Below are 27,954 nucleotides of genomic sequence, written 5' to 3' on the forward strand. Positions count from 1 at the left end.
AGAGAATCACTGTCTCTTCTCACTCACTCCAGAGACCATTAAACCAGAGGTTAGAAGTCAAAAGGTTAAGCTATTGTCCAATGGGAAAAGAGTGGAATGTTGGTTAGAGTGAACCAATTTAATTGTATGTGTAAACATCTCAGCTGCCGTAAACAGTTGAGAGAAGTAGGAGACATTAGTCTTCATACAACATGTCTTAAAGAGAGAGATAAGTAGTGTGCATGTATTTTTCCACATGCAGTCTTTCAAAACAAATCCCATGAGGGTATACACACATTCAGTTTTTCACTCCCCTGTAAAAATAGCTTACACATGGTCAATGCTTTGTATATGACCCCAGCATGTTGATACAGGAAGTCACAAGAATCAAATGAGGAAGGTCCAGGGTTAACCAAACTCATGTAGGAAATGTAATCCAAGTACCATTCATAATGCGTCTGATGGATTACCCATCTGGGAAATGTAGTCCCAAAGCCACTGTACATCCAGGAAGTACATCTGATGGCTCATGGACTTCTCTGTCAGTCAATGAGGAGATCACATCCAACCAACAAACACCATTCTGCTGAATTGCCAGTTTCCATCTGAATGTCCGGAGTGTTTTAGAACAAACAGATCAGCATCCTGCATGAAACCACTCCAGTTTGCCTAATGTGGTTTCATAACACACTGACATTGTAATGCCTTCATTTAAGGAGGTTGGTCTTGTTGAAATCAAAATCTATTTTGCTAGATGAACACAGCAGTCAGTATAAACTCTCTACTAGAGAGTTTAGGAAACAGCTACAAGAGAATAGAAAAGGGGAACTTGAATACTGCCGTTTGCTGTCTTTCTATTGTCAACATGCCACCAGAGCTTGGTTCTGTTCATACAGGCACTAATAATGTTACGTGATGTTAATGCCAACAGTAAGTTAAACATTACAGTTAGTCTACCCATTATTACAGTTATATCCTGTCTCAACAAAACAATTCAGAGATGCTTTGTGTGTGTGCGAGGGGCATGGGACGGTAGCAGAACACTTGATCCCTCACGAGTCCCCATTTCCCATGGCCTCTCATGTGTATGGAAGGCTTTCTATGTAAGCGGCGTGTGCGTCTCTTTCTATAAGGGGGTCTCTAGTATAAACAGAAAATGAAAACAACTAGACAGAGAATGAGACTAAAATACCACCCTCTTAAGGCTCTTGTTGTTGTAAGACTTTTGGACTTCTTGCCACAATGTCAAATGCAGTGTTCAAATTTAGAGGTGGACCTGAAAATCTTATTTGAATTGTTGCCACCTGCTGGACAGAAGGTGACACCTCCACTTTTACTAAACTCACAATTTATTTTATATTTTTTTAGATGCAAATCCATTTGTATTTCCTATAGAGTAGTAGTAGTGGATGCACTACCACAATTTGTCAGGCAGTACAGCTTTTAATAGAGGCTGCAGAAGTACAAACTCATGTTAAGTAATTTTTATTTACAAACAATACATTTATATCAGTTTAATTAAAATGCCCTTGTTTCCACTGAGCCCCACACATTTACCACCCCAGCCCCCATATTTGCCACAAAGTGCCCCTGGTATGTAGCCAGTGCTGACTTATATTCCCAAAACATGGTTTTCACCAGATATGTGTCTAGAACTATTACCGTATAAACACAGGAATCTCAAAAAGAAAAGACATACTCTCCTTCGAATAAAGAACATTTCTAAAAAGCTGACAAGATGGAGAAAGAGAATACAACGATTTTTCTTTTTGCACACACAGAAATTTAGCATGTGATTGTAATAATTTTTTATATATTAATTTCAGTCAAGCTATTTGGAAGTGTATTTAATCACTGTGAAAAAAAACATGTTGTACAACCCGTTTAATTACTTACTGCGTAGCCCTTTCTTCCCTACAGTTCTCTGTCTTTAAAGACTTAAGGACAATTAAATAGAAACCCCTGTTTCTGTTAATGATATAGAATTTAGACAACATACTATTAACACCCAGACCTCTGAAGAACTAACAGACAGAAGGACGTATTTGTGGTGGTTCTGTGGTCATTGTATACTCGTGGGAGTGGTCGTGGTTCGCCTCTGCAAGGTCGTACTTAAGAGTGCCGTTTCTTCCTCGATGTGTTGCAATGCATGCTGGTCACAGGAAGGCGGGGGGTCCAACTGAAAGGGATAAACTAGAGTGACTGAGAGACAGGCAGCTAAAGAAAGGCAGAGACTGACCGAGAGCTGTATTCACCTCTGAGCCTGAGGTAACAGCGGTCACAGTAGGGCTTGCGGTCGCTGATCCTGACCTGGGCTCCGTCCTCTGACTGTCCGAGAGGATGCCTGCAGTCCACACACTGGGGAGACCACATGTGGTCAGTGAGAGGATTAGACGTGAAGAATCCAACCGCACAGCCCAAAGCCAACCAGAGACCCTGCTAGTTGTACAACAGTGCCCCTAGCCCGTCAGGGAGGGGAGGGGGGGCGGGGAGGGACACGCTGGAGAAGGAAGGATGGATATGTGCGGGAACAATTGAGAGAGGGGGGGGGGGGGGGGGGCTCCCAAAAAAGGCTCAGGTGCACAGGAGTGGAAGTGTCTGCCGAGGCAGTGGAAGAAAAGAGTGGTTTAGCCGAACAGGTCCAACACCCAGTAAGGACTCAGGCAAAGCCCCAGGCTCCAGGCCCTGAGACCCAGGCCCCTCACCTGAAAGCAGGCCAGGTGGAAGCAGAGTGCCAGGGCCTCGATGACCATGGCTGCCCCCCTGCCCAGTGGCCGCTCACACACACAGCATGCCAGACTGCCACTCACCAACCTGCAGCCAAGGAGGCACACGTACGAGGGGGGGAGGGGGTACACAGGAAATATCGTGCACACGTCGTATACCTTTTACTTACACACACACACACACACACACAGGTGTGACGGCTGTAATCTCTGCAGGAATTAGTGGTTGTTAAGAAGAGGACGTACTCTATATACCGTCCACTGCACTGGTGAACATACACCAATGCACATGCGCGCACACACAGGAAAATATAGGACAGAAACCGACAACCTTAGCGGCACAGCTTGTGCTCTGATTGGCCCATACCTGGCAGCAGGCTGAAAGCTGGGTTGGGATTGGCTATGGGGCTCCTCTCCAGGGGTGGGGGAGGTGCTGGGGGGGCGGGACCAGGAGGGGTGATGCTCTGATGACCCCGCCCCCAGACTATAGCGGGAGGCTGATATCCTACTGGGTGCGGAGTAGCCAGCAGCAGAGTGTGGGCGGTTCTGATTGACCGAGGAGGAGATGGGAGTGGTGGTGTCCAAGTCGTCCAGGGACTCGTATCTATGGAGTCAGGAGCAGCTCTTCAAAACTCGTATCCGTTCGCCCCCCTTCCTGCTCTCCACCTTTTTGACCCCCTCCACACACACACACGCCTTCCCCAATCTCCCTACCTCCTCATGGGTATCCCTACATAGATGGGCTCCTTGTAGATGCTGTTGCTGCTGCGCTGGCGGATCCAGCTATTGTCTGTGAGCAGCTGGGTCCTCTTCCTCATCTCCTCCAGGATCCGCTGCCTGTCCTGCTCCACGTGGGACGCCCCCCCCTGGCTACGCCTCTTTCGCCGCTCCTCCTGCCCTGCTCCTGCCAACCACCAGACACAGGCCAGAACTCAGGGGGGGGGGGGGAAAGCCAACGAGGAGTTAAGGTGAGTTATGAGATGCGAGAGCTATTAGGGCTCCTCTGACCTTTGGTCTCCTGCTTATGAAGGCCATCCAACGCCGGGGTGGACTTGGACTTGGTCCTGAAACATTCCACACACACGCGGGAGAGAATTCACCAGTGGTTACAAACAGCAGAGACTATCGACACAAACTGGTGCCCCAGCCTCAGCAGAGAGACTGACCTGTCAGCTGCAGACAGCTTGGTGAAGCCATAGGAGAAGCCCCCTGACCTAGGGCGAGATAGTCAGGGGGGAGGGAGATGGGCAAGGGGGAGGGAGATGGGCAAGGGGGAGGGCAGGAGGGAGGAGGGGAATAGGCAAAGAGAGAGGGAAGGAGGGAGGGGATTGGCAGGGAGAGAGGGATAGGCAGAGGGAGGGCCAGAAAAAGGGAGAGAGGCAAGGAAGGTGCAAGACAGGGCAAGAAGAGAGGCAGGTAAGGGGAGGGGCGAGGAGAGATGGAGGCAGAGCAGGAAGAGAGTCAGGGAGCCAGAGCACAAACTCAAGGCAATGAGTAAACTCAAAGCGTGTACACTATAATATTCAAATAACAACACAAAAGTAAAGCGGTTCAAAGCTTTTCGGACAGTTCAGTACTAGCTCCTCATCCTCACCAGTTATTCTGCTCAAACAGTCCAGCTCTCTCTTCTCTCTGCTTCTCTGGCTCGGACGTCGCCTCTTCCCACACATGTTCCTTTTGGACCTGGTCCAACTCGGTATTATTCTTGTGATTGGTCACACCATTGGTAGAGGGCGTGGGCTGGCTCAGATATGATCTGGAGATAGGCGCAGAGCCGGCAGTCCCATTGGTCTGTTCTGGCTTGCTGTAGATCTCCCCGCCTGCTTCTTGTTGAGCTTGATGCCACTCTGCCTCCATCCTCTCCTGGTCACGCCTGTACTTCTCCTACAAAACACACACACACACACACACACACGAGAGTCAGGTGGTCACATACAGCATTTTTATGTAGATGTGAGTGTGTGTTTTGACAGGCCCGACCTGTAGGAGGCGCTCCTGCTCCTCCTGCCACCTCTCCTGTCTCCTGCGCTCCTCCTCTGGGTCCCAGGACCAGCTGCAGGGCAGGGGGCTGATGGAGGGCACTTGCAGCTGGGGCCGGGGGTCATATTCACATTACTACACACACATACACACATTTCTTGAAGAGATGTCTGCCTCTCGTTTGACTTACGTCTGATATAGCGGACTCCGAGCCCCCTGAAAAAGAGAGAGAGCATGATTGACAGAAGAAAAAGAAAAAATCATAAATACAAACCGAGTTTCCTCTTGAGTGTTTAAACAAAATTAAGTCACTTGTGATGGGCCATTTCTCAGACAAAAGAAAGCACTGCACACCAATCACAGTTGGGATATGACCCAGCCAGCACCAGCAAAGCTGCTCTCTGTGTAGTGCGTTATTTTCTTGATCCCTGCATGCATGCATGCATAAGCGCACACACACACACACACACACACACACACACACACACACACACACACACACACACACACACACACACACACACACACACACACACACACACACACACACACACACACACACACACACACACACACACACACACACACACACACACACACACACACACACACAGTAAATGATTACCACAGAGGTAGACCCAGGAGCTGACCCCAGATGACCCTGAAGGGAAAGGTTACACATCACAGACAGACAGCAGACCAACAGAATTCAACCAGGATTGCGGAGAAAACGTTATGATTCCCGATTGGATCTGCTTATTTTATCAACCCGTATCTAGATTATTATTCCACGTGCCTGGCCGTTTCTAGATTAGAATGATCTGGCACACTCGGAAGCAGCTACGTGCCCCACTACCAAGCCGCGAGACGCTGCATCCGCGTTCACAGTTTTACCTTTCTGCTTAAAGAACTCTGCTCTCCTCTTCCTATTTCTCAGAGTAATACGGTTCACCTCTAGATGAAGGAAGGAGGAGACGCGTCAGTGGAAATGGAGGGAGAGAGGAAGAGAAGGAGAAGGGGAGGTAGAGAGGGAAGGAGGACGAGTTAGAGATGAGGAGTGTCGGAAGGAAAAGAAGGTTGTCGGAAGACAGTGAGAGTTACCCTGTAATGCGTCTGAATGTTACGATCCTGTTATGTACTGTAGTTACCTCGGCTTCTGATGGGGACTGGGTCTTCGTGGAAATTGCCATTCTTGACTTTAGATGCCGCCTCCTGGAATAAAGAGAGTAAACATGAGGATTGTGGAATGGAGACCCTGGAACACAAACCATATGGAACTTTCTAGACGTGGAAACTCCGACTGGGGATCCACGGTAAGACGTTCCTCTCATAACTGATCATCTAATACTCACGTCCCCTGAAGCAGGACTTCCACTGACCTGGAGGGGTTTGGTCATAGCTGTTGTCTTGGAGACGTCAGCGTCTTCTGACTGCTCATTTGCACACTGGTTGGGGCGACCAATCAGAGTGGAAGCTCCCGATGTCAGGTTGACGGTCTTATGACAGCTCTGATGCTGCGAGGCACCACTGGCCCAATCTGGACCACAATACAGCACAACAGGACCGAGAAAACATCATCTCTGATTGACTGATCAACTCATTGGTGAAATGGCTCAATTGGCGTTGCAACATTTTTCTATATTGGCTGGAGGAATCCGACGGCTGCGACATTGTAACGATAACGAGAACATGAAGCTCTCTCACCGTTGTTGCCGTAGCGACGTACGTCCATGGTGAGGCTACCAGTATGCATGGCGGAGCTCATGGTACCCTTCCACTGCTTGAAGCTCATCTGCGCCACCTTGTGCCCACCCACCGCCACTATCTCATCACCCACTTGCAGTTGGCACTGCTCGGCAGGGCTACCTGGGGAAGGGAGTCAGATGGCTGAGCGGTTAGGGAATCGGGCTAGTAATCAGAAGGTTTCAGGTTCGATTCCAGTCTGTGTCCTTGGGCAAGGCACTTCACCCTACTTGCCTCGGGGGGAATGTCCCTGTACTCACTGTAAGTCGCCCTGACCCCAGGTTTGGTCAAAGATTTCCAGACCAGATCCCTGACCCCAGGTTTGGTCAAAGATTTCCAGACCAGATCCCTGACCCCAGCTTTGGTCAAAGATTTCCAGACCAGATCCCTGACCCCAGCTTTGGTCAAAGATTTCCAGACCAGATCCCTGACCCCGGTTTTGGTCAAAGATTTCCAGACCAGATCCCTGACCCCGGTTTTGGTCAAAGATTTCCAGATTAGATCCCTGACCCCAGTTGTGGTCAGAGATCCACTGGGAGGTAGTCTGGTGTTGAGTGTGATGCGCCTTGGGAAGACACACTTCTCACATCTCCCTCGTCAAACATTCATGAACCTCTCATGCTTCGTGGCCACACACACACCTTCGCAGGACACACACAGGCAGACACAAACATGCCCCACTGACACATGCTCAGAAACCTAGGTAGTGACAACACTCCCTTTGGAACATTTGCAAGGGGGGTTCTGGGGGAGGGGCAGTGCCCCTGTGACAACAAGCTTGGAGCCCTTTGTAGACCCCCTAAATGTAGAGTATGAAATCATAAACATGGTCTTTTGCCTGTTGATGCCTGCAATGCAGTGAAGGAAACAATATGACAACCCCCCCCCCCCCCCAGGTCTAGAACGTTCCCTGAACTTTGGATGGATCACTTACAGACAAAACATTCCCCGCCTGAGCTTAATTCCACTCTCTCCACCAAGACCTGCCTTGATTCCAGTGAATCGACTCATCTGCAACACAAGCCCTTCGCTAACAAACAACCGCATCATATTGTCACAAACAGTATGACTCACATAACCTAAATGACCCTTTGAACAGTAGGAGCAACAAAACAATATCACACGTACGCCTTTAAATACCCTCTGATACTTCGCAAACTACATGAACAGTTAGCACCAGGTGAGCAGCCAACTCAATGAATTTCTAATCGAACGGGTAAACTCTCCAAGTCCCCAATCTTTGATCTCTGGATGAGGAGAACAAAGGGTTCGCTCTGTCACAGGCCTGGGGGTTGAGAGGAGGGGTCCAACTTACCTGGATGGACCAGTTGGACGTGCGCTCCTGTAGAGTCCCACTGTGTCTGGAAACCAAAGTCAGGTCTGCTGTTGGGTTTCAGGCTCAAGCTCACTCTCATGTCACTGTGACGACGCTGGGAGACACACACACACACGCCGATCTGGTATCCTGTGCTTCCTGCCGGTAACTAAAACCCTCTGACATGATGATGGACTAGGACGAGGTGAGAATCCCACAACAACAAAAAAAAAAACAGACACTCTCTCTCTCCCTCTCGCATACACTCTCACATACGCTCTCTCGTACTCTCACGCGCATCTTTGGCATGTAAACACCATCTACTAAGGCACACCCTCCCCCTCACCTGTGGGATGTGGGGCCTGTGTCCAGGTCTGGGGGTGTCTGGGCAAGGGAGAGCAGCACGACCACCACGTGCCTGGGTCTGGAAGGGGGTCTGGGGGTAAGCTTGGGCCTGGACGGGGGTCTGTGATTCTGTGCGTGACGCTTTGGCCTGAAGGGAGGCCAAAGTTCTTCTCTCCTCCTCTTCATCCTTTCCATCTTCCTCGCTGTTGTTACTCTGAGTGTCGGCCGGCCAGGATTGACTTTTAACCCGTCTGAGGGAGGAGGGGCTAGCCTGGGTTGGTGGTTGGTCTTCCTCTGCATTGAAAGTGACCGATTTACGGTTGACTACCTGCACAAAAAGAAGGAAAGGTTCAATCGCTGGAACAAAAGTGTTTGTGTGAGTGTGCGCGCGCGCGTGTGTTTAGCAGCGGTCACCAAGCGCACGTTCAATTATTCATAAGAGATGCAAGGTGAGCAGAGAACACTGGGTAACACAAGCCCTTGCACAAGCACACACACAGTGTGCAGAGCCGTTAGTGGGCCAATAAAATGTGGATGACTGACTGAAGCCAGGTAGGTGAGTAGTTAGTGTTCACGAAAGTGGCCACAGTGAAGGTCCAGTGTTGTGGAAGTCAGCTGAGGTCACGCGTTGAGCCATTTCGGCTTCAAAACACACCAGACACACGCCAAATTTCCCAAACACACACACACACACACACACACACACACCTCACTCACCTTGAAGAGCCTGGGTAGGGTGGACACTAAAGAGGACTTGGTTCCAAAAGGCCTCGGTGTGACGACCACAGAGAGGCGGCAGCTACCCTCTGACCTTCTAAACCCCCGGGGGAGAGTGGCGGATACTCTGGCCCCGCCAAGCTTGCCCTTGGCCGCCCCAGACCCCCCTGACCAGGGCCCGGTCCTGGAGCTGTATCTGTACAGGCCAGCGTCTGGCTCAGCCATGCCCCGTTCAGGCTGCTTATCCATGGGAGGGTGGCCATTGAGCCTCGCCTCTTCCCAGGGTCTGGATCCACCCTGGGGTGGGTGGTTTTGGAGATGGAGGTTTGGTACAGAGTCCCTAGTGGTGAGGTCCACGGACACAAGCAACTGGGTATCAGCTGGGGGGTCCATGGTGGAGAACGACGACTGTGGGACAGCACTGTTGGCAGGGGTCGAACTGGTCCCATTGGAGAGCTTGGTTGTGGTTCTGGTCTGTTCCGGGAGAGCAGGTCCGCTCCAACCCGGCACAGATGTGGTTCTGTCCACCACTCGAGCCCGGTCCTGTTCCACAGTCAGGGAGGACGACGGGAAGTCCACAGTGGAAACGGGAGCTCCTCCAGCGCCGTCTGCTGCCAGGGAGACGGCGTGACTCCTCTCGTCCAGAGGAGAGGCCTCGGAGGGAAGCATGGTGGGGCTGGAAGGCCCCTGGGCCTGGAGGGTCAGGGGGGGGAAGGGGCTCTCGGTGGCAACGCCACGGGACAGCGCAGCTCGTGTCTGGGGTCTGAGCACAGCAGAGGGCTCCTTGCCTGTGGGGGAATCGAGGGGAGAGGAGGAGGAAGCCTGACGGCGTGGAGGCTGCTGGTCCCTGGAGGATGGAAGGATGAAAGGAAAAGGGAGGAGTAGGCGGAAGGATAGGAAAGGAGAGGGGAGGGGAGGAAGAGGGATGGGGTCAGATTACGGTGCTATCATCATGCATGAACGACAGCAGCAGGTACTCAGTCTGGGTTGAGACACACACACACACACACAAAGAAAAGGTGTCAAACAAGCCTGGTAGTGAAGTCATGATCACACTGAAGATGAATTATTTCTTCACAAAGCATGTTTCATGCAATAGTTTGTTTACGTCTTGTGAGTGACAAGACAAGTGACAAGTCACACCTTTCGTCCTGCAGTCCGCCTAGTGACCTCGTGTCTGTGGGGCCACTCTCATTATTCAGCTCGCCAGTCACGTCCCTCTCCTGTCCCTTCCTGCGCAGGTCAGAGGTGGTGCTCCTGCGACGATTCTTCCACTTGGTCAGAGCCTAACACAACCACACACCAGTACACAAAGCCATTATTTACCTTATGGCTTAACAGCTGAGTAAAATGGAACTTAGTAGTAAGTATATTACTGGAATATAGTAAGTACATTATTATAATATTCAAGAGTAGAAAAGATACAGTACTATAGAGTAGAGAAGAGTACAGTAGAGTATGGTAGAGGAGGGTGCAGTGGAGTAGGGTACAGGATAGTAGGGTTGGGCCTCACATCCTGCCACTTTGCCTCGCTGTCCTTCACTCTGATATCTGTTGCCATGCCAACACAGCCCTCGGACCCCTGGCGAACAGGCTGCTGGGTCCACTGGCTCACGGCAATGTCACTCAGAGACTTGCTCCTGATTAGGTGAGGAGAGATTGATCACTACCATAACACTGGTTATCTGGTTATAGGGGGACTGGCTGATCACACATGGCAGTGATATGACAGGCGAGGGCCCCCTTTATCTTAACTGTACCGTCATTACGTTGGATAGAAAAATGCATGGAGAAACAGCGCCCACTTCTGGTCAGGTCATGACAAACACTGAAGTCAAACATGCTGTAAAGCAGGCATAGGCATGGACACACAGCAACCATACCTTTAGACAAGTGAGCTGGCTGCAGTAGACATAAGATGAACAGCAGACCTTATCGTCAACCTTATGATCACCGTGACGGCAAGAACATAAAAGCACAGTACACAGCAGGGCCACATAGCATTCATACTTGCAGCATCACATCAGGCTGGGAGGGAGAGCAAGCAGCAAGCTGGGTCACAAGCCAGCCAGAGTGACTGGGGAGGGGGAAGTCATAGAGCCCCCCACACACACACACACACACACACACACACACACACACACACACACACACACACACACACACACACACACACACACACACACACACACACACACACACACACACACACACACACACACACACACACACACACACACACAGTCAGAGGCAAAAAAGTACACCAATCCCAACCATACACTTACAGACGCATTCTAGGTAATCATGCACCAAACATCAACCCGTTTCATATAGATTAGCTGTTGAAAACAACTTCTGTGAGATCTGGCAATCTTGACCTGAAGACTGGAAAACAACCAAGCAACCACAACCATGCAACAGCCAATCACATTCAGGGCAAGGGTAGCGGGGGGGGGGGGGGATGGGGGGGGGGGGTATAGGCAATGTCAACTTACCATATCCAACCAGGGTTGACCTGGGGGGGCCTAGAGAACCAGAAAAACCAACCCAAAGTGTCACTGAATTACACATAAACCAATAATGAAACCATAATAACGGTCAATAGCACTAACAATGATTGAAAGAACCAGAGTCCAGAACTTTAACCTCATGCAGATGCCAACACATTTGAAAACAGAATTGTCCCTGACACATTATTCCTGACAGAAGAGTGTGGTTGACGTGTGATGACCCTGATCACACAATGGTGTGATAGACATAAATCGGTCTTCTCCATCTCTGTCACACACACACACACATTCATTACACAAACAGCTACTTCTTGTGACGAGTATTTTATTATTGCAGATTCAGTTATACAGACGCTTTGGTCCATCCTTAGCAAACACAGCACGTTGCAGTATTTCTCGGTATCTTTCGCACAGAGGCACACAGCGAACTGAGCCTGCTCTAGAAGTGCGTATGTCATGTTAGTCTCAGTAGAACTCTAGAAGAACAAGCATCTCTTTGTCAAGAAGCCCTCATCCGAGGTATTTCAATAGCAGATAAACGCGTGTGGAACCAAGAAGAGGCTGGAGATAAGGTTGATAACACACACGGAGAGAACAGATTTACATTTGGTCATTCAGCAGACACTGTTATCCAGATGAGGGAGCTGCATGTCGTTTGCATGATTCACAGAAACACAACACAGGATAGAGATTGTGACAGTTCACAAAGGTAGTTCAGGTGCGGTGCGGGAGGGCGGAGGAAGCAGTGGAGGGGGGGTGGGACACAGGAGAGCTGAGCCAGAGGTGATGTCGCCATCATGGGAGCCCAAAATCTTCCTGCTACAGACAGGGAGGTAGGAGAGAAAGAGAGTGAGAATGAACGGAAAGAAAGGAAGACAAAGAGAGAAAGACAGAAAGAAAATAAGTTACCACATGAGGGGAAACGCTCAAGAAAGCCTCAGGCTCGGGCCAAAGGCCCTGTGCCATGGTGTACCTGGGTCTCCTATGAGACACCAAGCCTCATTCTTCAGCCCCAAGTCCAGCCGACCAACAGCACTGCCATGAGGCCCTACAGGGTCTTCTCTGAGAAGCCTGCCTCAAACTCTTACCACCACCCAACTCTAGCTGAGAGCACTGCAACCCCAAGTGCCAAATCACTTCAAGTCAGCCCTATGCTCCAGTTCCCAAACTTCAAATCCAGCTACCCCGGAGCCAACTCCTTAACCCACCATATCCCGCCTTCCCCACCCAGGCCTAACCTGAGGCCAACCATCTTGCGGTACCAGGGTCTCCTCTGGGAGCCCAGCTTGATGCGGCCCACCCGAGTCTCCTCTTCGGGGGTCCAGTACTGGGGCAGGAAGCGGTCGAAGGCTGGGTTGCTGGAGGTCTGGTGCAGGCTTTGCTCCACCCTCCTGGTGTACAGGTCATCTAGGACGGGGTCCGCCTCCCCCAGCTCCCCTTCGGAGGAGTCTTCGTCCTCGGAGTCTCTCTCACAGAGAGCCCGTAGGAGGATCTCCTCGTCCAAGGTTCGGTCCGTGTCGGAACGTGGCGTGGGGATACAGGACGGCGAGGTGGAGGGGCTTCTGCCCCGGAGACAGGTACACACCACACTTGGAGTCAAGCGCTATTTGCGATAAGCTACTTGAGGTGTGCTTGATTTCAATTACCCAGTGCAAAGAAACCTATGAAACGGTTCCAGAGTGCAACCTCTGTAAAGTTAATCAAATACACCTCAAATACACCAAGGCAACGTACCACACCACACGCACAGTGCAGTTCCAATCAGTGGCCACCACAGTAGCGTTAATGATGTCAATGGATCAAGCTTTCTACTCTCTTTTACCTAACAGGGTTAGCTCCAGCGGGGTAAGTAGGTCATGCACTGCAGAGCATCAAAAACACTGACCTCCAGTCGGAACTGGGAGAGACCAAGCCTCGTCTGAGAGGGATCGTGACCTTTGCCCACCTCTGAGGGCTTTCCAAGGTCAACCGTCTTCCCCACACGCTCATGGGAATGGCAAAGTTTGTGGGAGGGGCGGGAGTGGGGAAGTGAAACCTGCGGCTGGCCCAATCATCAGTCACCAGGTCTGGTTCCGGCCTATCAGCATTGTCAGAGTCACTGTCGCTATGGTAATCAAAAGGGGTGTGGTCCTGTCTGGGTTTTGGTCAAGGTGGAGACAATCAGCAATCGGAATCTAACAACTAGTTCATGTGTACATTCTTATTGGTCAGGTTTTTAGTGTACAAGCAACAAGGCATTATGACAAATAAATATATATAGAAATGCCAAATCTGCAGAGAAAAATAAATAAGCAACGTATCTCACCATGTAAGTAAGTCTCAGCAAAGCCACAGCACATTTCATCACACCAACATGCTGAATACTGATGCTCACAAGAAGCCCTGGTAGCCTAGAGTCCAGCTCAGCCAAGCTAAGCTACAGAGCTGTTCAGTAACAACTATACTGTGAAAGAGACAGGACCACAAGATCCAGCTTTTTCCATCATGTTCAAATGTTCATGTTCAAGTTCAAAAGTAACTTGCTTGCTGTCCAGCATAGCATAAAAAGACAAACTATGCAAGAGCATTTTCAGCTTCCTTAAAAAGTATGTACAACCTTTGATCTTTAAATACCTTGACGATTTGTAAATATATATGAAGCTTATACAGACATATTGTGGTTTCTGTACAATTATTTAAGCTTCTCGAACAGTATTTAAGGAATGCCTCAAGCTGGGGTGTGTAAAAGCCAATTCCAGGCTGTGCTGGGAAAGTGTAAAGCTAGCAGGGTGACCATACCTGATGAGAGGGCTGGGGGGGGCCGCCCCCGCCGCTCTCCGGTCCTCCTCCTGCCCCAGCCGCTTCCTGCGCAGGGGTGCTGGGACGTACCCCCGATCTCGCTGGGCCGCTGCGTCAGTGGATCTGGAGATGCTCTCCATCCTGAAGCCCTGTTCTGCTTCGCTCCCACAACCTGGAGAGACACAAAGGGAGTGGGGTGGAGAGACAAGGGCAGAGGCCCGCTGAGTAAGAGGGCAGGGAGAGGGAGAGAGAAGACGGAGGGACGAAGGGAGACTGAAAAGTAAAAGAGATCAGCATCACGGAATGAAGAACGAAAGGCAACAGGAAGAGAACCTGCAGAGGTCCAGCGGAGGAGGGTGACGCACCCTGCCCCGGGGCCCGGCTCCAGTCCCGGGCCCATCCCTCCACACCCCCGTGTGGAACACGCCGGAATGTCTCACTGACGAAAGCAGAGCATGCAGGGCAGGGGTGCGTTCGGAAAAAAAAAACACATTCTGAACATGTCAGATGGCTAAAAGAGCCATAGGCAGGAGGAGTGTTGCGGTGAAAGCTATCAGGGTTCCTGGGTACCGAGAGGTGCGTTCAGGAGACATTGGGCGTTCTCACCCTGACTGCTGGCCCTGATGGTGCATGTCTCCTGGGAGTCCAGGCCATCCAAAGACTCCTCCCTCCAGTAGGCTGGATGTTGGAGCTGCTCCTTTTCTGGATACCAGGCCTCACTGTAACCACTGTCCCTCAAACCTGCCCCCACCCTGGGACCCGATGATTCCTCCAGAGCCTGAGGAGGAAGGCAGGAGAGAGGGAGAGAGACAGACAGAGAGAGAGAGAGAGACAGAGACAGAGAGACGGAAAGACTGTAGATCAAGTGATTTGAATAGAAAATGACTGTTGAGGGTAGAGGATTGAGAGCAATCCTGGACTGACAGCTCTGACAAAGCGACATACATGCAGTATACCAGCCGTATATGGATGCTGTGATTGGACAGAGCCGTGACAGAACGACATACAGTGGTTACCTTGGACAGAGCAATGCCCAGCAGGCCCTCGAAGGCCCTGAGGTTGAGTTGAGGCCCACTGTAGCAGGGGTCCACCTGGGCCTTCCTACCAAGCCAATAGATGGTGATCAGAACCTAAGAGAGAGAGGGGAGAAGAAGAAAAGGTGTAAGGATGTCATGCGAACATAAGCAGACTTTCACGTAGCACTGAAACACAGAACTAAAGTGCTCACGTTCTTTAACCTTCTGTTGCTTTCGTCACGTCTGAAAGAGAAAGAGAGAGATGTTAGGAGCTGCACACTACTCATCGTGGCTCGGTTAAGATATAGCATAGTGAGGCACAAACTGGTACCACACACTCCACACTAGAATGTCAACATGACAGTGTGTAAATAGCAGTCAGCAGCAAAAGTCTCTCTCACACACCAACACACACACACACACACCAGGAAGTAGGGCTGCACGATTATGGCCAAAAGGATCATCACGATTATATTGATAAATATTGATCATATAGGCTAATTATACCATGCAGTTTGTCAGTGATAAAGTAAGCCAACAGTGATCAGCCATGACGATGTCAACGCAGCAAACCACGAGAGGCAGGAATGTCCGACTTTAAGGAGCCGTTCATAACTCCTCCCCGACTGCAAGCGGCAACTCTCGCTGGTCATGTCATGCAGCCGCAGCCAATGTTGAACGCACCCATTGGTTTACGTAGTGCTAGATTGGCTTTGCAAAAAAAAAAAACATATACGGAATGATGCATTTTAAATAATCGCTCGATCACGCAAATTTGATTGTGGGAAGCCACAATTGTGATTGCAAAAATTGTGCAGCCCGACCAGGTAGTCTTCCTATAAATAACCTTCCCGATCCCAACTCTCCTTGCTTTGACATCCTCCCAGTTCAGTCAGTGGTAAAGTTACCAGGCTGAACCCCAAAACTATGCTCCAACTGTTCTTAGTGACTTAGCATGTGTACTGTGTGTGCGTCTGGGCTCTGGTTACTGTATATAGTTATAAAGGGAACGAGGTGTGGGTGCATGTGCCTGCCTGTTCTAGGTTTCGTTTTTCTGTTTGGTTAAGTCACCAGATGACCTGTGTTTGAGTTTTCAGTTACATTTGCAAAACCACAGACTCACTTGACATGGAAATCCAAATGACTGACGATAAATGTACACACAGGACAAGTGGGATCTCCTGTTATTAATACGGGGTCAAAGGGAGAATGGTGTGTGTGTGTGGGTGTGTGTGTGCGTGTGTGTGTGTGCGCACCGAAGGTTGACACGAGTGGACAGGTCCTGCAGGTCACCAGGATGAAACAGCTGAGCCTCGTTCAGACCAAGTTTCCCACAAGCCCTCAGAAACACGTTGACATTGTCCTGCAAGGAGGCAAGGAGGAGGAGGAGAGGTTTCGATCAGCCATGCAGCAGAAAATCTGCCTGTCAGGAAACCGCAGCAGAGCTGACTTCCTGGCATACACAGGTACTCTGTAAGCTTACACACAAACACACACTTACCAGTCCAGCAATGGGAGTAGACAGCCTGTTAACTCTCTTTATGACCCCAGGTTTCAACTGGTTGATCAGACTGAGAAATCAGAGAGGTGTAAAGAGAAAGTATGTTATGTTTGTTATTAGTAGTTTGGCTTTAAGATATGTTTTTGTTTGCTAAGTAAGGGTAGAATACTTGGGCAGCACTACACCTGCTTTAATGTCCCTAGTATCAGGTCTAGTATAGTGTAGTACTCACTCGCAGAGCAGGACCCCATCTTCTAGGGCACAGCGGAAGTTGCTACTTCTAAATGATTTGTGTGTCACTTCCTGTGGAGACAGGAAAACGGCATTCATAGTTGTCTGCTCCAATCAGATCCCAGTTCTCACACCCTCTATTGGGTCCATCAGCCCCAGACACCTGGCTAACAATTTGTTAGACCTGACCCTCACTATAATGACCTCCAATTAGCATACCATCATGTCTTTCACAGGAACACACAAACCATAGTGTCCACAGGAACATGGACACACACACTATTGACTTCTACAGGAGCAGCCACTCCTACTCTCCCTTCCTTCATCCAATGTTAACTGGAGTACGGGAGAGAAAGATAATTTGGGGGGGAACAGCTAGTTAAGAGAGCATGACATGGGCCGGGTGCCAACCGGAATGCCAGGTCTTGGTAGGTTCACTTTGCACTGGGGTTCCATAACAGCCAGGGGTACTAATGACCCCGAAAGCTGCTTCCTGATTGAGGGCGATTCACACGGTCAGCTGAGCAGGTACGTGACGGGGTCACTTCAGTAACCAAGAGGAGGCACAAATGGGGGGGGGGGTTGAGCAGGCCCCCATTGTTCATTCATAGTGAGGTGGACCAGTGTGTGTGTAGGGGGGTGGGGGGGGGGGGGGGCTAGAGAGAATGTGGGGTGAAAGGGGATGGGTCCCTCATCAGTGCGCTCCTCTCATTTTCTGATCTTCCCCTAGGCTCACAATTGACCTCTCCACTTATCACTGGCTCACCCTAATTAGACCCCTTGCAAAACTCATACACTCTCTGTGTTCTCTGTGAGGTTGCAATGCAGCTTTCCCCCTCCCCTTTGTCCACCAGAAGTGCTACCAACTACCTCAGCTCTGAGACGGCAATGAACAGCCGCCAATTCATAACTGAACGACTATGCAAAACAGAGTTTTCATGCTAGCATGCCGAAAAACACAGGAGGCCTACAGGACTTTGAATCTACAATGTCTATCTGAGCTAATTTGCTAATGCAAAAAATGCTTGTATCAGCACATAAGCTGTAAAACTAAGCAAACGCTTACTTTATTGGCACTACCAGCCATTTCAGTATTATCGTGTTCTCAAAACACCCTTACCACATTGTTTGCCTGTGATGATGTAAGGGCTATCAAGTATAGAATGGACTCACTATAGCCAAGTGTGTGTGTGTGTGGGGGGGGGGGGGGGGGGGGGGGGGGGGGGGGGAATAATGTGTTTGCTACAAGAACTGTCCAATTTATTACTGACTTAACTGACTGACTAAACATGTTCTAGACTGTGTCAATTAGTAAAAAGGTTAATAAGAAGGAATCAAGCACAGTCTTTGGAATAGAGCAGCAAATCGTTTAGAATAGTAGCTGTTGTAACGAGACTGACCTCCAGCCACCGCTGCGCCTCGCTGTAGGCATCTTCGCAGCTTACGGTGGTGTGCTCACGCCACTCCATCAGAAATCCGCCAAGGTGCCTGAAAGACAAACAAAATGAGTCGTTAAATAACGACTTAAAACATAGTATACTGCTAGTGATTTGATGAATGGTTTACCGGATAACTACATGGCCTCTCCACGTATTAACCCCTCTACAAACAATGTTGCCAACACAGCGGCAAAAATGATCATGGCAGGCTATTATTCTCAACAAATGACACAGCTCACCTGTAACTGCAAGGTTCGCCGGGAAAACTTTAGGAGGAAAAAAAACGTCCGTGCTCGCCCGTTAAAGCTTTCCCGTTAATTGACAGGTTTAACTCAACCACCTTTCGGTAACGAACTACTATATGATGCTCAACAAATTCCCTTCTCGGGTCTTGTGGGCGTTTCCGCTCCGCGAACATAAGACCGCTCTTCAGCTGCAATCTTCTCTTGTTTTGTGTCCCAATTTGAGGTGTAGGTTTCTCTTCCTGTTTAATTTTGTTTACATGTCTTCATGCTTCACTCTCGTTTTCATAGTTAATTTAGTTGACTGACAGGTGACTTAAGTTAATTATTTGCTACATCACTTTTTGGTTTCATGAAAAGTGAATAATCTTTTGCTCCATTCATGTTTCCAGCAGATGGCGCCACAGACCATCAGAGTTCTCACGTTCATTGTCTAATCTCACTTCAAGTGTCTTGAGTGTCTTTATCATCACAGACAACACAGCCCATCACCTAGTTTACTTTACGTAATATTACTCATTGCATAGCCGAGTTACTTGCATGGCAATTACACAGCTGAACTTCAAAATCTAGTTGGCATAATAAGAAAATGATAACATTGTTTTAAATGATTATGATGACCTTTAGCCTATATGTTCCATGTACACAGTCTGCCTCGCTTCACAATAGTTTACATCTTGGAATAAATGAATGACCTCCAAATACATGGAGAAAACGCAAAACTATTTTACAGCATTGCATAGCACAAAGGAATACAAAAGTTAATGTAAACATAGCAAACACCCCTTAGGCTACATAATCATTTACATGAATATACCAGAGCATTGGCTATTTGTTTAAAATAATGATAAACTGCTTTTAGGAAGTTGAACAAGTACTTCAGAGATGACAGAGAATGTGATCTGAGAAACATACAAAAGCCACCGAGAAGAACTGTCATCAGAAGCTGCATCACGGGCACTGCACATCTATTTATCTATTTTTAATTCCAGAAATCCGATATTATCGTGGGTACTGTGCTATCTATATATCTATATATGTGTGTTTCACTGGCATCTTAATCACCGACTTCATCGTTCGTTTGAAACAGCGCCCCCCTCTTCATGCCGCCTTAGGCACCCTATGTCGCCTATAGCAAGGTGTTGTGACAACAGATGCACGGCTTCCACGCTGACATGGTACATAACGGCATAGGCTATATTTAGGAAACATGCTTTTCCAACAGCCGCCCCAACAGCATCCCAGCATTGATCCTTCTCTACGTTGTCCTTGTAAAATTGGTGCTGGGGATCATACAACTCCCTGTGCTTTTCAACTTCGAGAATTAATTTGATGTCGTCCATCTCCTTGAATTTCTCACTTATTTTTAAAATCGACTTGGTGGTTCTCTCTTGGTAGGCTATGTCTGCACACTGGTCAACAGGTAACTCATACTGAACATAACATTAAAAGATTAAAGGAGGCCAACTGTGATGTGATATAAGAATTATTTTAAGTTTCAAAAATACCACAATCGTAATCAGTCCTCATTATAATCACAGTACTGACACTGACCACTAGAGAGTGACAGAGACTGGTTATAGAGAAACAACGTCAAGCCATGTTCACAAATCTCTTCACCTACACTTTCTCTATGGATCCAGGAGAGTCTGTCTGTACAGAGAGGACACTTTGCATAGGCAGCACATGCTTCAGTGGTCTGGGAGTGTTTATAGTCCTGTGAGTTTAACACCTCCTGACTGAGAGCTTCTCCTTCATGACAACAGAACCCACAACAACCATGACTCTGATCACCATCTTCATCTGGACTCTAGCTGTCTACATACAGGGTAAGAGAGTTCTGTCATGTAGGAGATAAATTATTTCATACATTTCAGTATTACCTCTGGTGTGAACTGTTTTCTGCAATGCGTATGCTTTGTATCATCAAGATTCATCCTTAATATTTATTTTCCCTTTCATGTTCTCTTTTCACACCCAGAGTCCAGAGGACAGATCACTGTGACTCAGACTCCTGCAGTGAAAGCTGTTCTCCCAGGACAGACCGTCTCTCTGCAGTGTAAAACCAGCAGTGATGTGTATGGTGCAGGAGGCTCTACTCCCCATTTAGCCTGGTACCTCCAGAGACCTGGAGAAGCTCCTAAACTCCTCATTTACTACTCTACAACACTTCAGTCTGGGACTCCATCTAGATTCAGTGGTACAGGATCACATAGTGACTTCACTCTGACCATCAGTGGAGTCCAGGCTGAAGATGCAGGAGATTACTACTGTCAGAGTTGGCACTACCCTAACAGTGTCTGGGTGTGCACACAGTGATACAGAGCCGTACAAAAACCTCCCTCAGTCAGACTGCACAGTGACTGCACTGTTACAGCTGAGACCTACTGCAGGTGCTGAGAGGGAAGAGACAGTGACATGGAACACTGACTGGCCTTTGTCACACTGAGCTGAATATACCAGTGATGCCAATATGTCAACCATCCCATCCTCTTGTCAAAGCAATCTTGAAAACATTTCAGCTCATAACGTTTAGATTGAAAATGACTTATTGAAGAAAAAAACACTAACTTTATGTATTATGTTTGAAACATGTCTTCACTGACTGTCATTCACATTAAGTGTGCATCAGAGACTATACCTTCATCAGGCTGATCAACATCCTTTATAGCGAATAATTACTGGACAATTATTAAAAGAAGTGTAACTTGTTTTAAAAGTACCAAAATCATCCTTTTGCCTTCCTAATCAGCCTTCCTAATCATCATCATCAACACTATCATGATCAACTACCTTTGTGCCTCTGACAACATCACCACATCACCGTCATGCTGAAACCGGCTCTCAGACTACAGGTGAAAGTCATCAAACTGCTTCAGAAGCAGGTACGTGTGTTTTGACACCACAGACTGGAATATGTTCAAGCAGGTAGCCACTTACAATGAACACACAGACATCCAGGAGTACACAGAGACCGTCACTGCATTCATCACCAAGAACACTGATGTCACACACGACAAAACCATCACCACCCGGGCTAACCCAAAGACTGACAGGAAAATTGTCCCGTGGCATCAGGAAGGCCAAACAGCAATATGCTAAAATGATTACCAGACATTTCAGAGACAGCAGAGACGTACAGAGTCTGTTGCAGGGTATCCAGGCCATCACAGATTACAAATCTCCACCACAGACCTGGCAATATCACTAAACAACCTCAATAACTTATTTGGTCGCTTTGAAGCACAAGACAACACACCAAATTGTTTGTCTGTCTACAGCCAGTGTGAAAAGATCTCTCTCCACGCTCGATGCCCGCAAGTCAGCTGGTCCAGACAACATACCTGGTTGTGTACTGAAGGACTGTGCAGAGGAGCTCAAATATGTCCTCACAGACATCTTCAACACCTCTCAGAGTCAGGTTGTTGTTACCACGTGCTTCAAAGCCACCAACATTATTACTGTGCCAAAGAAGTCACCTCCATCATGCTTCAATGACTACTGCCCTGTTGCACTGACCTCCATTACCATGAAGTGCTCTGAGAGGCTAGTCATGCAACACATCAAATCCATCCTCCCACCCTGCCTGGACGTTCTTCAATTTGCATATGGAACAAACTGCTCCCATATCCCACACCCCCACTCTCGGACATCTACAACACCCGTCTCACCCTCTAGCAATCAGCATCACTGCTGATGCACCCCATCCCTCCCACACCCTGTTCAGCCTCCTGCCATCTGGGAGAAGGTACCGGAGCCTCCGGGCCAGCTCCACCTGACCGTTGAACAGCTTCACACATCAGGTTGTCAGGATGCTGAACTCTCTCCCTGCTCTCCCACTCCTCTTCCCTGCTCCCATAAATCCCTCCATACGCATTTTTTAACTCTTTACTTCCCTCCCCCATCTCAAGCACCAGCCACTTTACACAATGAAAGACAATATCCCATCTGTTGTATATGTTGTACACAATTCTCTAATACATACATGATTCATCTGTACATCTTGTCTTTTAATATTTCTACATACTGTTTTAAAAATATTAGTAAAATATTGTATGTCTGCCTTTTTATATTCATGCACTGTTGGTCTGAGGGAAACTTCATTTTGATCCTCTGTGTGTCGTGTTCATATGGAAGAATTGACAAAAAAGTTGAAAGTTGACTCTCTGGAACATGTGCATATAGAGGGTGTGTTGTTTGTGTAGTCAGCAGTGTTTATAGCCATGCCTGTCCAATGCTCGTCAGTCACTGGATCAGAACCTCGAGACAGCCATGTCTTTCAGCTTCCTGTCCATCATACTACTGGCCATGCTCATTTAATGGGATCTAACTGAACTCATTAAAACTGATTCAAAAAGTGTGGAATTCCCTTTCTAGCATCAAATCAAACCCAGAATACGTAGTTGGTTTGGGCGAAGGTTTACAACGTCAAGCTTTGAGCCTGATTAACATTTGGATCAATAAGCAGTCTCAAAAATAGTAACAATAAAAAAATTATAATACAATCCCTTTCCGTAATCATGATACCCCCGAGTCCCCTTGTCACTGTCAATAGTGGAATCTGTAAAACACTTATACTTGTTCTATATTCATTTGTGGAGTGTGGTATAATGAGTCTTTGAGACATTGATTTTGATTTAAAGGACAACAGCTTTCACTGCAGGAGTCTGAGTTACAGTGTTCTGTCTTCTGGACTCTGTTAACCCACTCACACTCTGAAGTACCCACACTGACCACTAGAGAGAAACATACTGTGGTTTTTGAGACATCAAGCCTCAGTTCACACATTTCTTCAAATACAGTTTCTCTGTGAGTCCAAAAACGTCTGACTGTACAGAGAGGACACTTTGCATAGGCAGCACATGCTTCAGTGGTCTGGGAGTGTTTATAGTCCTGTGAGTTTAACACCTCCTGACTGAGAGCTTCTCCTTCATGACAACAGAACCCACAACAACCATGACTCTGATCACCATCTTCATCTGGACTCTAGCTGTCTACATACAGGGTAAGAGAGTTCTTTCATGTAAGAGATACAGAATTTGATCAATTTCAGAATTACCTCTGATGTTAACTGTTTTTTGCTATATGTATGTTTTGTTTCTCTTTTCACACCCAGAGTCCAGAGGACAGATCACTGTGACTCAGACTCCTGCAGTGAAAGCTGTTCTCCCAGGACAGTCTGTCTCTCTGCAGTGTAAAACCAGCAGTGATGTGTATGGTGCAGGAGGCTCTACTCCCCGTTTAGCCTGGTACCTCCAGAGACCTGGAGAAGCTCCTAAACTCCTCATTTACTACTCTACAACACTTCAGTCTGGGACTCCATCTAGATTCAGTGGTACAGGATCACATAGTGACTTCACTCTGACCATCAGTAAAGTCCAGGCTGAAGATGCAGGAGATTACTACTGTCAGAGTTTCCACTACCCGAACAGTGTCCATGTGTTCACACAGTGATACAGAGCCGTACAAAAACCTCCCTCAGTCAGACTGCACAGTGACTGCACTGCTACAGCTGAGACCTACTGCAGGTGCTGAGAGGGAAGAGACAGTGACATGGAACACTGACTGGCCTTTGTCACACTGAGCTGAATATATCAGTGATGTTCATATGTCAACCATCCCACCCTCATGTCAAAGCAGTCCTAAAAACCTTTTAGCTCATAATGTTTAAATATGAAATGACTCAAGAACAAAACATCATCTTTATATATTTGTTTAAAACATGTCTTCACTAGCTCATTCATTCAGACTTACTAGTGTTCATCAGGCTGATCAACATCCCTGACACTGAAAAAGTACTGAACAGTATTTTAAAAAGTATAACGTGTTCTAAAAATACCACAATCATCCTAGTCAGCCTTCTTAATTATCATCCCTGTCATGATCATCTACCTTTCTGCCTCTGTCATCTGTCTCACTCAAACCTCAAATCTGGCATCCCCACACACTTCAGCTGGTCCAGACAACATACCTGGTTGTGTATTGAAGGACTGTGCAGAGGAGCTCAAAGATGTCCTCACAGACATCTTCAACACCTCTCAGAGTCAGGTTGTTGTTACCACGTGCTTCAAAGCCACCAACATTATTACTGTGCCAACTAAGTCACCTCCATCATGCTTCAATGACTACTGCCCTGTTGCACTGACCTCCATTATCATGAAGTGCTTTGAGCTGCTCGTCATGCTGCACATCAAATCCATCCTCCCACCCTGCCTGGACCCTCTTCAATTTGCATATGGGACAAACTGCTCCATCATCTGTCCTCCACCCAGCCCCACACACCTGGACCTTAAAGGGTCGTATGTGAGAATGCTGTTCATAGATTTTCGTTCAGCATTCAACACCATCATCCCTCAGCAGCTAATCTGGAAACTGGACCGGCTTGGAGTGAACATATGGCTGCTGGACTTTTTCACTGAGAGAAGTGAAGGGGTCGGCACCAAAACATCCAGCATCATCATGCTGACCACTGAGGTCCACCAAGGATGTGTGCTCAGCCCCCAGCTCTTCACCCAGCTGACACATGACTGCGTGCCGAGGTACAGCCACAATCACCTCATCAAGTTTACAGATGACATAACTGTAGTGGGACTCATTAGCAACAACTACGAGACAAACTACAGGAAGGAGGCGAGCCTTCTGGCCAAGTGGTGTAAGAATAACAACCTCTCTCTTTATGTGGAGAAAACGAAGGAGAGGTACCGCCAAGCACCCACCACTGATCATCAACTGCACTGCTGTCAAAAGGGTCAGCAGTGCAACATTTCTGGCAGAGCACACCGCTGAGGAACTCCCCTGGACAACCGACACCACATCACTAGCTAGGAAGGATCACCAACGACTTTACTTCCTCCACAAACTGAAGAGAACGAGAGCCCCGGCACCTCCAGTATCATGTGCACATTCTACCGGGGCACCATTGAAAGCATCCTGACCAGCTGCATCACTGTATGGCACTAAAGCATGCAACAGGAAGACCCTGCAACGTATAGTGAATGCAGCCAGCAGGATCACTGGTGCCCCATTCCCCCCCCCCACTCTCGGACATCTACAACACCTGTTTCACCCTATAGCAATCAGCATGAAGCTGAAGCAACCTATTCCTCCCACACCCTGTTCAGCCTCCTGCCATCTGGGAGAAGGTACCAGAGACTCCACACCAGACTCAAAAGTTGAAGTAGACTCTCTGGAACATGTGCATATAGAGGGTGTGTTGTTTGTGCAGTCAGCAGTGTTTATAGCCATGCCTGTCCAATGCTCGTCAGTCACTGGATCAGAACCTCGAGACAGCCATGTCTTTCAGCTTCCTGTCCATCGTACTACTGGCCATGCTCTCCAAGGGTAAGATATTTTTTATGGAATCTTACTGAACTCATTATCTCTCCAAAAACAGACAAAAAAAAACAATGTTGCTTGTGCACTCTGGGAGCTTGCATTACGTGTGGAATTTCCTTTCTAGCATCAAATCAAACCCAGAATATGTAGTTGGTTTGGGCGAATGTTTACAACGTCAGGCTCCGCACCTGATTAACACTCGGATCGATAAGCATTCTCAAAAATGGTAGTAATATAAAAATGTATACGATCCCTTTCCACAATCATGATACCCACCAGAATTGTTCACTGGACCCCCAGTCAAAGCAGGCTGCATTCGGCCCTGCCAGCTAACATCACAAACCTCACCAAAGAGAAGCAGTTCCAGCCATCATATTAGGGGTGAGTTAATTTAATGTTTGACCACATATGGCAGGCATATTTTTAAATTGATAATTCTGTCCGGCCCCCGAATGATTTTATAAATATCCAAATGGCCCTTGGCAGAAGAAAGGTTCCCCACCCCTGAGAAAAAAAGCTTTTTTGGCAGAAAAAAGGTTCCCACCCCCTACCCCCAAAAAGGTTCCCCACCCCTGATGTACACACCACACCTCCAGCACCCCTGCTGTTGCCAGATCGATTCCCAGCCGTGCCAAATGACGTTGTGTCCTTGGGCAAAGCACTTCACCCTACTTGCCTCGGGGGGAATGTCCCTGTACTTACTGTAAGTCGCTCTGCATAAGAGCGTCTGCTAAATGACTAAATGTAAAATGTATTACTGAACAACAGGTAACTCATACTGAATATAACATTAAAGGATTAAAGGAGGGCCAACTGTGAGTTGCCATACTAACTTGCTTACCGGCGCTAATTAGAACCATCTACTTCTTTCTCCGAACCTCAATCCCACCATCTGTACTTTGTGACCATCCACCTTTTCTCTTTTTCTCGTCTCTCTTTCTGTCGTTCTGTTGAAACGTGTGTCTTTCTCTCCCTCCCAATTCCCACTTTGCTGAAGAACACAACAGATGACTGAACAACTATCAAAGATAAACAGACGTATGACGAATGCCTGATTACAACAACATGTGAAGCCATAAGGGGTGAGGACAAGATGCAGGTAAAAGTCTTTCGAAAGAAAGGCGGTGCTTAGTTCCAGACAGTCAAAGTCAGTGACATAAGTGATTGGGCCACTGGCAGACTTTTAAGAAAAGGGAGCAGGCACACACAACACAACAGCGCCATCTCTCTCTTTCTTTACTCTGACCTCCTTTTCTCTCCTGTCTCTCATCTCTCCACCTTCCTTCCCTCCTGTCTTCTCAGACTCGACCTGCAACCTTGCAGAACCTCCATCTGAGGACCCCTCCTCCAGACACTTCACTTATTACTTCCAGCCCTCCATCAACAGCCAGGAGGCCGTGGTTACCTCTGCTCTGTTCTGGTTCTACGCTGGGGAGGCAGCAGCATCCACCTACAACTCCTCCTCCGCCCCTCTCTTCATCCTCACCTCGGACCAGAAGCTCCTCCAAGCGGCTGAGGGTCCGTTCAAGGCCGCAGCAGACGGCTGGGTCACGTACCGCTTCAACCTCCACCTCCACGGCGCCTTGGCAGAGAGCTCCTTTGTCCTGCAGGTGCGCTGCCTGGTTTGCGACTGCCGCGAGGCCGGGGAACCCGAAAAAACGCCGTTCATCCACCTCCACAGCCAGCCCCGCGGGCCGGACCGCTCCCCTCGCCGCGCGAGGTGTGGGTGCACCTACATTTTGTGCTGGTGCACCTAAACAAAAAAAGTTAGGCGCACCAGTGCAACCAAGGGAAAAGTTCGTCTGGAGCCCTGCCCCAGTGGCTAGGATTGTCGATAGGTGTAAACCAAGCCCTGGGTGTTTTTCTCCATCTTTGAGAAAATGAAGGCTCAATTGCTCTGTTTGAAAATCTCCAACTTGTGACGTCACAAGGAGGAAGGTTACCTCCCGTCTCTCTACTTTGCCCACCCAGATACTCTGGCCCGCCCATGAGAAACTGAGCTACGACCGTGCAAGGGCGAGTGCGATATCGTTTTTTCCTGGAGAGACATCATGGCGAGACATCATGGCAAGCAAACAAAGCATAACAGTTGCTCAG

At 48.3% G+C, this 27,954-nt stretch overlaps 2 protein-coding genes across 2 annotated transcripts; one reads left to right on the top strand and one right to left on the bottom strand.

Annotated features, from left to right (window-relative positions):
* Window positions 1–1,448: 1,448 nt before the first annotated feature.
* LOC146261639 (LIM domain only protein 7-like) lies at window positions 1,449–18,620 on the bottom strand. Its single transcript, XM_084668699.1, has 30 exons — window positions 18,520–18,620; window positions 18,242–18,329; window positions 16,843–16,913; window positions 16,611–16,680; window positions 16,366–16,472; window positions 15,322–15,352; window positions 15,110–15,223; window positions 14,700–14,871; window positions 14,094–14,265; window positions 11,301–11,330; window positions 10,319–10,445; window positions 9,949–10,091; window positions 8,806–9,652; window positions 8,090–8,416; window positions 7,744–7,858; window positions 6,390–6,551; window positions 6,065–6,222; window positions 5,834–5,897; window positions 5,580–5,639; window positions 5,311–5,346; window positions 4,876–4,901; window positions 4,686–4,793; window positions 4,300–4,589; window positions 3,872–3,919; window positions 3,714–3,769; window positions 3,420–3,609; window positions 3,073–3,309; window positions 2,685–2,793; window positions 2,235–2,337; window positions 1,449–2,158 (listed from the first exon to the last, which is right to left on the bottom strand). The coding sequence occupies exons 2-30, from the start codon at window positions 18,308–18,310 to the stop codon at window positions 2,136–2,138; spliced, it is 4,065 nt and encodes a 1,354-aa protein (XP_084524825.1). The 5' UTR covers window positions 18,311–18,329; window positions 18,520–18,620; the 3' UTR covers window positions 1,449–2,135.
* Window positions 18,621–25,814: 7,194 nt separating this feature from the next.
* Window positions 25,815–27,614, top strand: LOC146261640 (inhibin alpha chain-like). The gene is made up of 2 exons (XM_084668613.1): window positions 25,815–25,863; window positions 27,160–27,614. The coding sequence occupies exons 1-2, from the start codon at window positions 25,815–25,817 to the stop codon at window positions 27,612–27,614; spliced, it is 504 nt and encodes a 167-aa protein (XP_084524739.1).
* Window positions 27,615–27,954: the final 340 nt, after the last annotated feature.

The sequence above is a fragment of the Hypomesus nipponensis genome, chromosome 12, assembly GCF_054491055.1.
Source record: "Hypomesus nipponensis isolate SF chromosome 12, ASM5449105v1, whole genome shotgun sequence".
NCBI lineage: Eukaryota > Metazoa > Chordata > Actinopteri > Osmeriformes > Osmeridae > Hypomesus > Hypomesus nipponensis.

Excerpts from the sequence above, each read along its gene's own strand:
- LOC146261640 (XM_084668613.1), top strand. The coding sequence starts at position 25,815 with ATGTCTTTCAGCTTCCTGTCCATCGTACTACTGGCCATGCTCTCCAAG. Across the intron at positions 25,864-27,159 it reads ACTGGCCATGCTCTCCAAGG|ACTCGACCTGCAACCTTGCA; the intron begins GTAAGATATTTT and ends CTGTCTTCTCAG.
- LOC146261639 (XM_084668699.1), bottom strand. The coding sequence starts at position 18,310 with ATGGAGTGGCGTGAGCACACCACCGTAAGCTGCGAAGATGCCTACAGC. Across the intron at positions 3,770-3,871 it reads AAGCTGTCTGCAGCTGACAG|GACCAAGTCCAAGTCCACCC; the intron begins GTCAGTCTCTCT and ends GGAATGTTTCAG. Across the intron at positions 2,338-2,684 it reads TCCACCTGGCCTGCTTTCAG|TGTGTGGACTGCAGGCATCC; the intron begins GTGAGGGGCCTG and ends TGGTCTCCCCAG.